Source organism: Stegodyphus dumicola, chromosome 6 (genome assembly GCF_044657685.1).
Source record: "Stegodyphus dumicola isolate Sdum_Otavi_A_Nest chromosome 6, ASM4465768v1".
NCBI classification, from domain to species: domain Eukaryota; kingdom Metazoa; phylum Arthropoda; class Arachnida; order Araneae; family Eresidae; genus Stegodyphus; species Stegodyphus dumicola.
In genome coordinates this window covers 67,041,817-67,059,443 of record NC_140773.1, presented here as the reverse complement: position 1 = coordinate 67,059,443, position 17,627 = coordinate 67,041,817, and the positions used below count along the sequence as shown (strand labels likewise).

General features: G+C 32.3%; 1 protein-coding gene across 1 annotated transcript; it reads right to left on the bottom strand.

The window, feature by feature from the left end:
* Nucleotides 1-12,870: 12,870 nt before the first annotated feature.
* On the bottom strand, nt 12,871-14,986 carry LOC118187502 (DNA repair protein XRCC4-like). Its single transcript, XM_085818465.1, has one exon. The coding sequence runs from the start codon at nt 14,820-14,822 to the stop codon at nt 13,893-13,895; it is 930 nt and encodes a 309-aa protein (XP_085674591.1). The 5' UTR covers nt 14,823-14,986; the 3' UTR covers nt 12,871-13,892.
* Nucleotides 14,987-17,627: the final 2,641 nt, after the last annotated feature.

Genomic DNA, 17,627 nt, shown 5'->3' with positions numbered 1-17,627 from the left:
ACTGAGTAAAACTTCTAAGGTAAGCGGCCTGCTTCGACTAACTGCTTCCTCTCTTTCGCTTGGCAAAAAACCACAACTTAAGTACTTGGCGTTCGCCAGACAAACTTTGCATAAATACGTTAACGCTTATAATTCTGGCCGGAAGTAGAAATAAGAAGTGATAGTAAAGATTTAAAATAAAATAAACGTTAGTAAAACTTAAGATCCTTACAAGTTTTACACAAATGTGTGGAACAGAAGAGGGATACATTTGCGAATTTGGCGGAAGTACCATGTGCGGTCAAGATGATGTGACCATGCGAACGTGCTACATCATCAAGACAGCTTATTCAGAATTTCAAAATAGGGTAATCGACGGAGGTGAAAACATTTGTATATCTTGCTAAAGGAGGTCCGATCATGAATGGTTCTCTTATTGATTCCAGATTGTTAAATGTTTCCCACGCAAGTCTTTTTTTTTTTTTTCTCGGAAATTCGAGTTTTATGCTGGCTTCTTAACGTACGCAGGTCATTAAATTATTTATAAATGTATTTGAAATGAAGAATTTATTCACTTATAAACAACTGTGAAAGTAATGTGAAGAAATCTAATTATTAAATGTATCTAATTTATAATGATTATAAATGTTATCTAAATATATAACCTTAATATTGAATTGTAAACATAAATTGAAATCTTGTTGACAAATGCGTTATAAAACTATTTAAGCAAGAATTGTTCGTATTGGAAAGCAAACTGTTAAAAGGTATTGTAAAGCAAATGCTATGAGATGCGCACTTAAGAACGTAATAAAGAGTTTTGGAATATGTATTGTTGAAATGAAAGGTAAAAAAAAAAAAATCTGATAAGTATAATTAAAAGAATTATCCCCCTTACATTTTATAATAACTCAGTTACAAGTTTTAAATAATACTTAAAAAAAAACTTATTTTATTAACTTTCAGAAATCTTCAGAGAAAGTCAAGTACTATTTAAAGTATTTCGCTAATTCCTAATAATTCTCTAATTTAAAATGAACCGAATAGAGCATTAATTATAAATTGACTTACATTTTTCGATTTAAAAGATGCCTCAAAGCCAAAAAATCATGTCATATTTAAGAAAGTATTTTAGGAAGAAGCTCTATAAATAGAAAAGAAATAATGCATAATTTTAATATTAATAATACAATAGACTTTGATCTTAATTTTTGTACCTTAACCGAATAAAATCGAATTACCTTAATTTTTTTTTTCTAATGTAATTAACGAAAACTTGTGAAAATATTTCATTCAAATTAAACTATTCTGAGAAAATTGTCTTGTGAAAAGTATAGCATTTAATTCCGTTCAGAATGAAATGTTGTTTAAAAATATGTTGTTTTCATATACTTAGGACTCTGAAGTGTTGTAGAAAAAGAAAATATATACATTTATATGTATATTTACGACGTAATTACAAAATATTTACATTCGAACGCGTCAAATGCCATTGAACTCAATGGTAAATGACCCAATGTTTTGGTCACCACGTAGGGATCGCCGGTGCTTCAGAGCAGGGTACGGGAGAAACTTGTTTAGGGCGACTCCATCTTACTTCCTACCTCCATGCTTTTATCCGAAGGCGGGAAATCATTCTTTTTCCTACATAGTACGACTGGACTCCCGTACTCACTATTTATGGGCGTTATTATATGGTTGTGCAGCATTTCCTGAATGTGTTCTTTGATAATTTGCTCTTCCTGTTTATCATACCTGTAGGGTTTAGTCCTACAGGGTTTATCGGCAGTTAATTGTATATCATGCGTTACGATTTGACAATTACCCCAGGCCGTTCTGAAAACAAGTTTGAAAAAGTACTCACCACTTGCTCGATGGCTTGGCTTTCATGGTCATTCAAATGGCTAAGGTCCACCTGCGGTTGTTTCACTTGCTCCACCACCCTCCGATCCATTTCCAGCATGATCGAATTCTCCTGAAAATTCAGTTTGGCCTTCGCGGCCTTTAAAAACTCCATGCCTAAGATGACTGTACTCTGCAAATTTTTGACCACAAAAATTAATACTTTGAGGCTTTCATCTTTTACCTGTATTTTTAATGATAATTTCCCGATGCATTGAGAAGTTTTTCCTTGCTCCTCTATAATTTCTGTGTTTTTATTTTTAAATAATCGTAACCTATTAAAATTCTTCTTAAAAAATGTATCACTCATAAAATTACCTTCTGCCCCTGTATCAGTGAGGGCTTCTACTGGTACATCGCCAACCAGGACTTGTATAATCGGTAATTGTGAATTCTTTACCACGACCGTATTTAGGTATCTTTTTGAGGGTTTTTTGAAACTTCCGGGGTCTGGACCCTCGCTTTTACAGGCACCTCTACTCGTTTAAAGCTTTCCTTTCAACTTCAGTCTTCTGGGTACGCGGACGGTTGTTTTCAAACTCCCTTTTTGGGCCTTGACTTTCGAGCTTTGATGAGTTGGCTTGATAGCTCTTTCTCTCATAAGAGCGATTTGTGTTTTCGGTCTGTTGATTTGAGGATTGCCTTCGGAGACTTTGAGAATACGATGCCCCTCTAGATTTTTCCGCTATTCTGCGGTTTTGGAACTTGACCGCCAACTCGAAGAGTTCCTGAAAGGTGCTTGGTTTTCGAATTTCGAAGTAATCTTAGATAACAGGTAGCAATCTTGGTAAGATTATTTCAATTATCTCCGTGTCAGGTTTCTTTCCATACAGCATATCCGTCAGCTTAACTTTTCGCAGAATAAAGTCCGTCAACTCTTCTATATTTCGTTGATAAAAACTATACAGCTCGGCTTCTAGCTTTGCTCAGTCTTTCACTATGGGGAAGGCCTTTAATAATGATCTTTTGAAATTTTCAAAGGTATATGTTTGGCCTCCGAATGCTCCTAATAAAAATTTCCCTATACTCTTCCACCATAGTGAGGCCTGTCCTCTTAGTGCAGACGTGGCAATGGCAACTTTTTGTCTTTCAGGCACAGGGTATAACTGGAAATGATTTTCGAGGCCTTCTAAGAATATCGCCACCGAATTTTTTCCGTCGAAATTGACGTTTGGCTTGATAGATGCTCTCATCATTTGGACCAGGTATCCAAATCCTTCTAATTGGTTCGCCATTTCGTGTTGTTGGAGTTGTAAAGGAGCTTCCATCCAGTTTTCGGCCATCTCAGTTCGTAAGGTGTTCGGGCGCCAATATGATGTTGCGTGGCCCCAACTTGTCAGCAACAGTAGTAGTGACTGCTATGAACTGTAAATTATACAAACTCGTAAGAAGGGTTTAAATCCCTTTTTATTTAACTTTAGAAATCACAGTAGCGTTCACTTGACGCTCACAAACTACGCCGACCCGGCGGTTAAACCAAATAGAAAAGTACAACTAAAAATAAATGACAGGATGAATAAATAACGAAGTCACTAATCTACGAGGCTCTATAATCGTAACTAACTTAACCGCGTTCTAAGATACAGCTGAGATTCAACAAACTTACTGTTTAAGAAGTTGAAAGATTCAATGAACTGCCGAAATAGGCACACAGGCCGAAACGCGCTGTTCTTAAATTTTCTACCTAGCAACCTTCACGCTCGCGATTCAAGAAGCACACTTACAATCTCGTTTCCCTTCTATTTAAACTCAATTTACTTCTGCTAAAATTTGAATACTCTGCGCGTTCTACTACGATTTACATACACTGGCATTGGCAATTCTAGGGGAAAGTAAAGGCTTGACAGGAAAGATAGCTTAAAATAAATGTTAGTTAAAATAAATATAAACCCTACAAGGTTAGTATGGTGAGGGTGTTAATTTCGGTAAATGTAATGATTTCGGCTAATAGATTGTGGTATACTCTCAAAAAATGTCATCAAACTCCTCAATTCGATGGTAAGTAACAAAATAACTATTTTTCTTCATTTTTTTTTCTAGTCTTGCTGTCTTATTTATTAAATAATTATCGTCTGCAGAAATTATATCGGGAATAATGTACAGTCAAAAGTCGTTAATTCGGACACCCATAATCCGGAATGATCTATAATCCGGACCTCAAAGCTACAAACTTTCTGCGCATGCATCGCGTTGACGCATGCGCGTAAGACCTTTACGCATATGCGTGTGCGCTTGCGCATAATACGTTTATGCATGCGCGTTTAATGTATAACGGATGGTATGAGCTAAAATTATCTAATTATCTATTTCAGTTAATGTTGCAGATTGCGTTGTTCCTTAATCTTCGAATTGGATCCAGCTTATTATTTTTTTGCAGACTTGTTAGAGCAATTTTATAAAAATAAGCTCGAACTTTCAATTATGTCAAATAGAATTTCCGATGCTGGAGCTCCCAAAGGATCTACAAAGCGAAAGTATGTTTCGATGTCTATCAAACAAAAAGTGGAATTGCTGCAAAAAATGGATAAAGGCATATCATTTATTTCTCTAACCATTCCGAAATCTGCTTATCAATTTCACGCTGCTCTGCGGCGGCGGGGAAAAACGCCGCGGCGCGCAATGAATTGGGAGTTGATCTGTCAGCACTATCCTTATCTTCAGGGCAGATGTTTTTATTTTATTTGGCTTGTAATTCCTTACTAAATATAGTATTTCATCTCGATGTACTCCGTCTTTAATATGATTTAAATCAAATTCCTCGTCATTATAATTCGCTTCCGATAGTGAAGAAAGTGACACAGAGGTTATTGAAAACGAAAAAATTTCGATTGACAAATTAGTCGGTATTCTCGACACAGCAATTATAGGACTTGAACAGCGGAACTTTGTAACTGAAGAAGAAATTATGTCTGTTTATAGAATTAAAGAGAAAGTATTATCACATAAAACGAAGCAACTTAAACAACTTACATTGAAAGAAATGTTTAATAAAGTAAACAAATAAATTAAGTTTTTTTTTTTTTTTTTTTTGTAAATTTTGATACCCTTTAGATCATAATTGTTCTTTATTTCATAAATAACGGTTTCATATTTTTAATTTTATAATTTCTGCATGCCATCTTACCAGATTTAAACTGATGATCTATAATCCGGAAAAATAAATAATCCGGAATCGCCGAAGTCCCGACAAGTCCAGATTAACGTCTTTTGACTGTAATAGTTTACAATCGTTTTCCTGAATGTTCACTTAGTTCGATAGAATTTTCGTTCGATATAGGAATCGATGGAAAATCAAATTAAAAATCATTATAAGTAACTAAATTTCAACAGTATAAAATTAATTTAGCACTATTATATATATATAGTATATATGGTATGCGTTAGTTCAACACACCCACTAGAGAGCATGACCTATGTGTCTGCAGCAAGGGCGAGGTGAAAGCATGGACCTTATAAGAAATAGACTAACCCAAACGGGTTTTCTCCCTCGTCTGAGGCGTTGCCGGCTGTCACCTTGATCACATCTGGAGGAGTAGGGACGACTTGCAGAAATTTAACATTGGTTGCCTATTGTAGCGTGTATAATTGTCAAGGAAAAGCTAGTTGTAGCGCCTCATTTCACAAATTAGAATTTCTACATATTTTTAATTTTGAAATTGAGATTGAGTTTTAAAAATTTAGCATATTTATCAAGCATAATTAACGTTCCAAATAATTATAAAGCTATTGCATGATTTCAGTGCTGGATATTTTTTTAGCTTTTCCTATGCTGTAAGGAAATTTGTAACTACTTCTTTTAGAAAATAATATTTTAAATCTGAATTAATAGAAAATTTCAAACAAGCAATTTTCTTTTGCAATTTTTATGCTTTTTATCGGTGTAAATAAGTAAAAAATACTAAAATATTCAAAACGAATTTTTTAAAGTTTTGTTTAAAATTCTAAATTGTGCTGCCTTTTTTAAAATTATAGATGAATTATAGATAGCACAATTTCTGTAAAGGAATTTTATTTCAATCATATTTCATAATACATCATAGTGATAAAGACTTTTAACTCCTTAATTTTTATACACTTAACTGTGAACTTTAGTTTGTCAGCGAGTTGCGGTTTTAATGACTTCGTAAAAACGACAGTATCATCAGCATATTTAGCGATTTATGCATTTAAATGGCTACGGCATGTCATTTATAAAGATGTTAAATAGGATCGGCGCTAGGGATGCCATCTTTAATGACTTTCTATTGGAGAGAGATTTTGCAATTCGAACTTGAAATGTATGATTTTTTAAATAAGGGTATATTAATTTGATGAGATTGGTAGAGAGAAATGCTTTTTGCATATTGAAGAGAAGGCCGGCGTTCCATACTCTGTCGAATGCCTTTCCTATGTCTAAAAAGCATGCAGCAACAGCATTTTTCTTAATAATAACGTCAGCAATAAATTCAGTCACATTAATGAGTTGGTGTGTGGTACTATGCCCTCGCGAAATCCATATTGCTCGGAGTCGATGATATAATTCTTTTCTAGGTGATCAATTACTCGAATTTGAATAATGTTTTCGAAATTGTTACCTATGCACAGGGCTTAATTTCTAAGATTAAAAGTGCCGGAGCCTTATGGAAGACCGTCAGCAAAGAGGAACAAGAGTAAATAAATAAATAAAATGACTATTAAACTCATTAATAATTTTAAAATTAAATAGTTAATTGTTATCAAATTAATTAATAGCTATTTAATTAATGTTTAAAAAATTATTATTTAATCCATAATTATTATATAATTAATCATAATTTAATTTATAATTATTAGATGATTAATTAATTATAATTTAACTGATAATTATTAGATAATTAATTATTACTTATTGAAATAATTAAATATTGAAGTAATTAAAATTAAATAAAATGCAAAGAGATAAATTGAAATTTAATATGTGATTTTTAATATAATTTTATTGTTAAAATAAAATTTTCGAGATAAAATTTCTACTGAAATTGTTATTCAATTACATAAAAGAAGTGCGACAGCCTTCTTATTCAGGGCTCCGGTGCGTTCCGGTTAGAATTATGATTTATTACAAAAACTAAGAAGCATCGGAGCCGAGATCCGGTGTGTTCTGGCTCAATTTAAGCTCTGATCATAGGGTAGGGTGGGAGTTCTTTTATCATCACAAAAATTAAATATACTTAAAGTATAGCTGATGAAAATTCCCGGGCGAAACAGAATGAGGGTATGAGTGGGTGGACACAAAAAATGAGGGGAATTTTGGTGAGAAAGAACGTTCTCTTTGACTGTGGCTCTCTGCTGATATGATTATAGCCATCAAGTGAATGTGTGTCAGGGTAAAATGAGTCCTTAATCTAAGGATGAATGTAAAGTTGCTAGTTACGCTTTCCCCCCCCCCCCATTAGTGGATACTGTGAGAAGACGGATGCGCTTGAGCAGTTTATCTCAGTATTTCACTCTTATTGAACTTGCTGTCGTTTAAGAACACCAATTTTCCTTCCTACGAGGATAACTAAATGTAAGCATCGATAACAATACACTACATACGATGGCACGCGTTCCTAAACAAACAAATTTAGGTACACAAAGTACACCCAAATTTATTGCCCTTCTTAAAGGAAAAGGTTTCTGCATATGAGTGAGGGGACTTTACTTGAACATCTCATGTTCTCATGAATTCGTATTTCTAGGGAAATAAGAGTATTGCAAAGTCTGCTTATTGTTAAACTAAAACGTTAGGAATTCTAATTTTTTTTCCTTTAAATTGTGGTTCAGTTTTATAAAAAGAAGTAACGGAGCTCATCTTATTTAGGGCTTCGGCTAAAATTGTAATTTATCTTAAAAAATTGAGAAGTACTGGAGCCGGGCTCCGGCGCAATTTAAGCACTGCCCATGCAGAGAAACAGGCTTATTGGACTTCTACTGGTTTCTGTGGGTGTTTTTTTACTGGTTTCAAAATACCCCATAGAAACCAGTAAAACTTTCTTCTGGTACCTATAGAATTTTTGTTGGTTCCTACTGACTTTTACTGGTTTTTATTGATCTCTGTGGGTTTTTCTTACTGGTATCAATTGACACCCATAAAACCCAACATCAGTGTCAGAACTTTCTACTGGTTTGTATTCTTTTATATCGACTTTTACTGGTTTTCTTACTGGTATCAATATAATAATAAATCTTCTGTTGCTTTATATGGGTTTATGCTAATTTTATATCTGATGTTAAATATACTACTTGTAAACAATAAAATTAATAGAATGAAAATATGATCTCTTTAAGACCATCAGAGTAACCTGGAAATGCAGGTGGTCGTTTTAGAGAGGGTTTTTATTAAATATGCTTATTTATTTGATTAAAAAATTTTTTTTCGGAAACAATAACAGTAATCATATACACCACACACAACGGGGTCTCTCTAAGGCGACCAGCCGCAAATAAAAATGCATCTTTGCAAGTTGTTGCCTAAGAGAGGTGATGCTCAATTACCAATATATACTCACGTTCAGAAGTCAAACAACAAAAATCAGTGTAAATTTTCAAAATTTTCGCAGGACTAGTTTCGATGGTTTTACCGAACCACCATCCTCAGCAGCTGCAAAACTGCAAATGAACAAGATAGGAAATAATGACTAGATAAGATAAGAAAGCCTGGACAGGAATAAGAGAGTGGTGCCATCTGTTGATGAAACCAGAACTAAAACATAATTTCTTTAAAGGCCGAAGGCAAAGACGGATTGGAATTAGGATCGTTAACTAGAACAGAAAGATTTTTTTGAATGTGAAATGCCTCTAGAAAATCCAATTCTCCAATGGAAGATGTTTTTTGAATAATTTTGGCAGCAGAAAAATTGAAAGTGTGATTTTCGGAGCAACAATGTAGAGCAACAGAAGACTTCTGTGTTTCCTTTTCTCTAACATATGCCTCACATTCCTTGACGCGAAATTTTAAGGCTTTCTTAGTTTGGCCAATGTAAATTAAACCACACTGGCAAGGAATCCTATAAATACCCCAGGAATTCATATCCAGAATGGGGTCCTTGAGTATGGAACTCGGAATTTTATTGATGGGAGAATACACAACCTGAAAGTTAAATTTCTGCAAAATATGTGCAACTTTATAGCTAATTGATGGAAAGAAGGGAATGACAACAGAATTTTTACAATCTCCCAAAGCAAGAGTGTGCCTTTTAGTGTGTTGAGATGAGAATTTTTTAACTGCTTGATTAATAATGTTGGGTGAAAAGCCCCTGTCAGTAGCTATTGCTTTTAAATAATTTAGTTCTTCATCAAGGGCTAGTTTGGAGGAGCAAACTTGAAGAGCACGGAAAACATAGGAATAAAATGAAGCTAACTTGTTTAGTCGAATGACATGATTTAAAGTGTGGTGGAAGGCAAACCAATGAAGGTTTACGGAAAACCGTAGTACTGAGGTTGGATGTGTTAGGTGTGAACAGAATGTCAAGAAACGAAAGAGAATTGCTAGTCTCAAGTTCAAAAGTGAACTGAATAACAGTATCAATAGAATTCATTGTTGAAAGAACTTTATTTAAATCATCTTTATTACCTTCAAACAGGGTAAAAGTATTGTCTACATTGCGGAACCATGCCGGGAAGTTTAAAGTTTCAAACAATTTTGATTCATAATAATGCATGTAAATATCAGCCAGGATGGGACTGAGGGGGCTTCCCCTCACTCCCATCCTGGCTTTATTCAAATCAAATCTAATCCTGGTTTTATTCAAATGAAATCTAATCAAAAACCTTCCAGTCATGTTTCAAGAATTCTGTTAAATTGCAAGGTTGCCTTACTTCGGTCCATGATAAGGAATACACGTCAACAATTGTCCAAAACTGAACATGAACTGAACTGAACAAAACCGAAAAAGGACATATATGAAATTACCTGATCGCGAAAAAGTATATACCCTTTCCAAGGATGAACATTTGCACGTATAAAATAAATAAAATATCCAAAAACTTTCCCTCTAAATTATCTATTATAAACGTCACCTGCGAATTTATAACGCAAACATTAAAAATGGTTGCAAATACTTAGTGTCAAATATTTAAATTATTTCCATGCACGTTTACTTCTACTGAAACATATTCCAAAATGCTACAAACATATAATTCACAAAATAACTATCATTTAATTAAAATATAATTAAATTAAAAAACACCAGTTAAAATATAAATAAACACATACATTAAATTAATAAAAATTAACTTAAAACCTTAATTACTTTAAACTAATTCATTGCTAATAAAAATTTTCCAATAATAGCATATTAATTTATTTATTCCTTATATTTAGAACACTGCATAAAAATAATATCCTCAAATGATTAAAAATACTAACTTACCTAATCTTCCACAGAATCTTGAGTGAATGGCGGATCACAAAATGTCCATTTTCACCAGATTTCTTGTACCGCCATTCAAACTTATCTGTAATATCCTTCCTTTCACACAATCTCATTTCATTCCCACATGTTGGACATTCATACTTATCTGCAATTAATCCTACACTCATACACCATTCAAGCAATTCTTTCGGATTATCAGATAAACGCAATAAAAATTTCTAATTCACTTTAGATAGGGCCATGGGATCCAAAACTTAAGCAACACTCTTTCACACAACACAGAATGAAGCTAAATACAAAATGCTATAAAGTACTGCAGATATTTTTCCAAATTTCCCCCTTTTTCCGATTAAAGAGCTATCATTCATCCATAAATGTCACATGACATATCTCATGATCTCTCATTTCTCTCAGACAAAATAATCCGTAATTGGAACTGAGTACTTCTCACATTATTGCCAAAGTCCTAGGTAGTAACCTTTATCGCCTACCAAAATGTCGCCAAACTGCCTGTTACCATATTCCAAAGATTAGCCATGAATTTTTATACAGTGCCAACTAAGGGTACCTCACAAATAACAGTTAAATAGGGTATATTTCACTCTCAATAATTAATATGTTTAATTTACACTGGTATTTAACTAAAATGATTACCTAAGGTCCCAAATATGTTGAAGTAGGACTTGACTTGTTTGCATTGGTTTTTTTCGTATGGGCAATTAACCTGTTATGTTCAAATGACAAATCTTAACATAATGTTACAATGCTAAATTTTAGTTTGTTTGGATTGCCAACATTTTTCAAGTATTATATATATATATATATTTTAATTTAAAGAAAAAGAAATCCTCATGCACCACAAAGTATCACACAAGACTTACAAATCCTAAGTAAAAAGGCAAAATTGTAAGTAATAACATAATAAATTTCAATAATAAAATCAACAAAAAAAAGTAAATACAAAAATATAAAAATGTATAAAGAAATCATTTACAATGCTTAAAATAAAAGTCAACAAAATCGTTGAGAGCTTGGTTAAGTACTGTATTGGTGAATAGCTCCTGATAATTTCTTTAGCAAGCATAATTGAAACAAATGATACCCAGATAGTATAGTGGCTTGGAGAGTACTTAGGCACCAAAGTACCCAAATTCAAATCCCAGAGAAGGCATGGGTATTTCTAAATGCATAGTGTCTTTGTGGCACGGGCACACTCTAAATAGATGGTGAGCCAAAAGTCCTCTCGTGTGGTTTGGTGGTAGAGAAGACAGGTGGGAGAGCCCTGGGTGCCCTTCCTCAAAACTAGTGTGAAAGTAGACGTCCAACCTCCTTGAGGTTCTGGCAACCAATCTTCCATGAAATATGGGCTCAACAACAACTTAAAACAAATTTTTAATAATACTCCATATACAGCTATAAAAAACGAAATGTTCTGAATGGGTATATAGCTCCAATAAAAGGCTAAAGGCCTAATGTTCATAAAAAGGACGAATAATGAAATGCTTGGTGATCTATGAAGTTCTTTGCTATACATATTCAGGCTTTCTAAATCATGATAGGTTTTATGAAGAAAAAGATATATCCTTGCATTTTCCTCTGCCTGTAGACAGCTGAAGGATATTCTTCTAAGAGGTGCACATGCAAAACATATATTAATAATAAATACAAGATCCTTAATTTATATTTTCTCCTAAAACTATAAACTCTCTCCTTTACTGAAACTATATTAGCTGTGTAATAGCAAGATTTTATACAGATTTTAAGACTTTTTTAGACAAGTTCTTTTAAAAAATGTAGTGGAACATGCAATTAAAAAAAGAACTTGAGACACTTGGAACAAACATATCTAATAAAATATAATGAAAATTTCTTCAATGAAATAAATACCTTTAATCATACTGCACATTATTTTTAATTAAATGACAATGATTATTTTAAGACAACCCACCCTAAGTACTTATTACACACGTTGCCCACCAACCGCTAAACGGTAGCTGAACACTGGCAGTTTGATCGGAGTTGGATTCCAAGAGAGCAGGCTATCAGCAGGGTGTTTCTGTGATTTTCCCCATGTATACAAGTCAGTTTCCCAAGAAAGCCCACTATGAAGAGTGATCACTATCCGTTGCCCTAGACAGATAGTCTTAGCACGCTTTGCTGTAATTAGATAAATTAAATGGCTCTAGTGTAGAATTGTGTGTCCCTTTGACTGGCAACAAATTTTGTTGATAAAACGCCATTTCTGACCAGGTAGTAACCTTTATCGCCTCCAAAATGTCGCCAAACTACCAGTTACCATATTGTAAAGATCAGCCATGCAAGTTTGTGCAATTCTCTGATTTTTTTCAAGTAGATCAATGTACACATGGACACCCAGTTTGCGCAATTTTTTGACTTCTTGTTTGGGTTTTGTGTAGTAGCCATCTTCAAATCGTGCCTTCCTGGTACCAATCTCGGCATCATAAAAAGAATCCCCAAAAAACAAGGGGCACCCAATTGTAAACATTTACCAACTAAACTATTACACATGTTATTCTCACAATTTCAATGATAAATTGCCATTTTTCCTATTGATATCATGTTGTCTGCCCCCCCCCAAAAAAAGGCTGATAAGTAAATCTATAAATTTATTTACATTACAGAGTAGAATATAATTGCATCATACATTGATATACAAATATCCAACATTTTGAATCATTATAAAGTAAGTAGAAGAAAGCAGTTGGTATTTACAAATCTTGTCAACCAAGTTATTTTTTAACATAGATACTTCAGATATTAAACAAATATGCATCCAATAAATATATATTTTTTAACACCTATTAATTTTATGAACTTAGAAAATAAGTAGTTCTGTAAAATTTGTCAATAGGGATGGTTCATGAATCACTTAGACATGCTATTAACAGCTTTTGATTTAAAATATCCATTTTATTTAAATATGAATATCACCATATGTTATACAACTAAATTTTTTGAAAGAAACGAAAATAAAGGAATGGTGCAGAGAGTAAACGAATATTATTTCAGTATTTTAAAATGAAGAAGCTCCTCATTAAAAAAGCTTTAGCAGAATAAAAAATTAAAAACACTTTTTAAATTACACGCACACACACAGATAGTAACTTCTTTAATATTATGACCCCCTTATATAAACAGCAACAAGATTATTGACAATTCGACAACATTTGTCACAGAACATTGTTAAATGACCACTAATCCTAACCACATTCGTTTGCTATGTGAAAGGTTTTGAGAAAGATATGCTTTAACATAATATTTCTGTTCTCCTTTTTACTAAGGCTTTTAACATTCCCTAATTTAGTAAAGAACGAGTAAAGATGCACCATTCTACCATAAACTGGCATTTTATCTCACATGTGAATATATGAAAACGGTCATAAAATAAGAAGGACCATAATAAGTAAGTTCCATTATTAGTGAGCATGGTTATGGCTGCTGATCATTTGGCAATTTATCGATAATCTTGTGTCATTTAGATAATGAGAAGCATAATAATAAGGAAGTACCCATATATATATATATTTATATTATACACAACTTTATATATATTGGCTCTTAAAATTTAAAATATATCTAAAACTTTTTCCCATTGGGAAAACAAAAGGTAAAACTTCACATACAATTAAGCAAATCATCTTCCTCATTAATACACTGAAAGAATCTCTCTTCTGTCTTTTCAGCAATTTTAAAATCATTTGATGTAGATTCTGCTACATTGATAGCTTTCCTATTACGCATTTTGCTTTGTTTGATAGGAACATCTGATTCAATATCATCAAAAAATAACATAGAACTTCTTTTTGATGAAGTTGATGGTGCAGGTTTGTTGGCAGTTTCAAGATTTCCATCTACTTCATCAGAAGATTCACTGTACTGATGATAAGATTTTTTATTTTCACAACTTTTCTCCCTCTTATTGTTTGATGAACGGCTATGAGATTTTTTATTAAGTTGCAATTCTCTAATTTTACGCTTTTTTTCATTCAGCACTAAAATAAACTTTGCATACATTTCTCTTTCCAAATTTTCCTTTGCATCAGTTGATAAAGCAAGCAGATTGACAGCTTCTGTTTTCTTGTTTTCACTCTCTTGCAAAGAAGCATTTAAACTGTGAACTTTTTCGTTTAAGCTCAATAACTCCGATGAAGCAGACTGCAAGACATCAGCAATAGCAAACTTATAGTCTATCTCATCCAACTTTAAGTTACCAAGATTAATTACAGTTTCATCGCTATCAACGCTTTTCCACTTAAAAATGTAAGCATCACTACTCTTTTCCAAGCTATAAATATATTCTCTGCAATCAGGAGTGCTCTGAAAAAGAGCTTTAGTCATCTTACGTATGAATTCACTGAATGTAGTACGAACCACCGCAGCCTGAGCTCTTAAATCAAATTCAGTGGCATAGCCACTGAATGCTTCATTTTTCTGAATATTTAAAATAAGTATTCTTAATTTTTTGTTATTTTCGTATTCTGTAAGTACAAATACTTCCTCCTCATTTTGTAGGTGTATTTTTAAAACAGCCTTATTAGCAGACATAGTTGACTATTGAACTAAAATTATAAAAGGGAAGAAGACTTCAGTTTTTATATTTAAAAAGTTCCCATAATTATTCTCATTTCTCGATTACACATTGCAAACAAAAGTGATGATTATTCTATTAACTACCATAAGGGACACGTTATTAACCGGACCTCTTCTCGCTCCTCCCACTAAATGGCACCCTCTCATTGGTTATAATGAATGTCAATCACGCATGACGTTCAGATGAAGAGTTTTGTCTCCGGGTTGCTAGAAGAAGAACTTTATGTTTGTCATAGTAATGAAGAGCAACTGAAATATCGCCAATTTGTCGTGATTTGGGGATCTTCACGCATTTTCTTTGTTCTTTACTGAAATTTTTTGTTCTTTGTTGTTCGTATGCAGACAGAAATTTTCCATAAGCTAATCACTAATTTTAACGCTTGAACATATTAAACGCTATTTTATAAGGAGAAGCATTTACAGTATACTCTGAAATATTTCTTAATCACTTAATACTATAACAATAATTCGTATCACTGAAATAATTTTTCAGTGTTTCCTGAATTAAGTTTTTATCAGGATCATCAAATGTCTTTCGATATGAAGCATGGTTTATTAATCTTTGAACAAATGTAGTTTCAAAATATTAGTCCTAATTTTATTTTCTATCATCTCATAGTTAGATTGTTCTTTTATAATTTTGAACTTAACGTTATCTTTTCTCAAATAAAATTCGTAAATTGTGAATGATCAGAATAGCTATTACTCTACACCGATTTCAGCAGGTTTTTATAACACAAAACAAGTATAATAATAAATGTTTAATAATTTTAATTTATCTTAATTTAATTTGATCCTGTTTTTATATTGTAACAGATATGCAACAACAAAATATCCTTGATTCAACTTACTTATGTAAACTTGTCATTGTGATATGTAAATTATACTTTATAATTGAGATTTTCATCAAATTTCTATGCACTTCATACAATTAGTTAATAATAAGTAAATGGTGTATCATGTTGTATATGGTTAAACCTTGTAAAAAATTAAGAAATCATATTGCATGGTTTCAAATTATAAATAAACTGTTTAAATATCCTTTAATTAGCAAATTAAAATGGTTTGGATAAATTTCTGTTACTTTTATTTTGGATAAGTAATTATCGTTTCTTTTAGAATTTTCTGTTCAAAAGCTCATTTTAATAATTAAACATATGTTTGATTTGGATCCCATCAGTGGCCAAGCAGTAAAGTTACTGAATACTAATAGTTTGACCTGAGTTGGATTCCAATCGAAAGGGTTGGCTACATGAGCATTTTTGCAAATTTCCAATGTGTAACTTGGATACCAACCAGTTTCCTCTAGAAAATCCTCCACAAAAGCACTCCTCCCTTTTGACAAATAGCACTCGCATGCTTTGCTGAAGAATTTTCTGTTGAATAGCTAGTTTCATTTATAAAGCAAACTGAGCTATGTTTGATTTGAGATTAATTAAAAAATGAAAGGCAACTAAAAGCTAAGTATCATTGATTTTAATTTTGTGCTTCAAGTTAAACAGCAAAATACAACTGATAAGTTAATATAGTATAGAAACTAATACATAATGATCATACTGGATATTTTCTGGGCACTTGATATAAGAAATAAAAAAATAAACTGTTTATTGACTCCATAAAAATAAACAGATTTAAAGATTTTATTCAAGTTATTGAAAAATTAGTATATATATTGATTAAATCTGTGCAAATTAAAGATTAAAACTTTAACGTGCAACTGATTTAATAGCAGAGTAGGTAACACTGATTTCTTGAATTTATGGGTTCCTGTGCTAGGGGAGAAAATGCTGACATCCTTAGCTATTTATAATTCATTCTAAGGAAGCATTAGATCTCTATATAGTTAATTTTCTTTTTAAAAAATGTACATTTAAGATGGTAAATAATGATTTAATGTTTGTACTGGGTTACTAGAACTTGTATTTTAAGGTTATTTTAGTAATGAAGATCAACTCAAATATTACCAGTTTGTCCTGATAGTTTGTCTTTGTAGATGTATTCTGTTCCTTTCAAAATGTTTGTTGACCACTTACTTGTAAGATAGTTAAAAAGTATTTTCTCCTGTCCTTCCACATGTCTTCATGGTGTAATTGAAAACAGACTCGATACATATTCGAGAGTTCCAGGGTTCCTGTGAGAACACTGCATATTTTTCACACCTTCTGCTTCAAAATAATCTAATGACGTCACATAGTACTTAATTGTTCAAAAGCTAGTCAATAATTTTAATGCTTTTACCATTTTGTAGGGAGAAACATTTATATTATAATGTGAAATATTTTTATAATCACTTTAAATTATTGAAAAATTAGTAATTATATTTGTTATTTAATAGCTGATTTAATAACAGAATTGTTAGTGCTATGGTTTCGTTAATTTTGGTTACATTTCCAGCTGAGGAGATGCTGATGTCCTTAATTATTTATAATTCAATCTAAAAAAGCATTAGATCTGTGTACAATCAAGTTTCTTATTCAAAAATGTACATTAAAATGCTAAATAATGATTTAATGTTTCTGAGTTAAATTATAAAAATAATCCAATTTCTTTGTGATGATCTTGCATTTCATTATTAGCTTAAAATGTATTATGACATGGATATGTATTAGTTTACTACTCACACATTTAAAAATTAAATACCTTAAAACTTCCAAAGACTGATATAATTAAAAGTTCAAGATAGTATCTTGATATTGTGCTTACATCAAAATTTTAACTAAGCTTTACACATTTGAGCAATATGATTTAATGTTTCTGAGT

Excerpts from the sequence above, each read along its gene's own strand:
- LOC118187502 (XM_085818465.1), bottom strand. The coding sequence starts at position 14,822 with ATGTCTGCTAATAAGGCTGTTTTAAAAATACACCTACAAAATGAGGAG.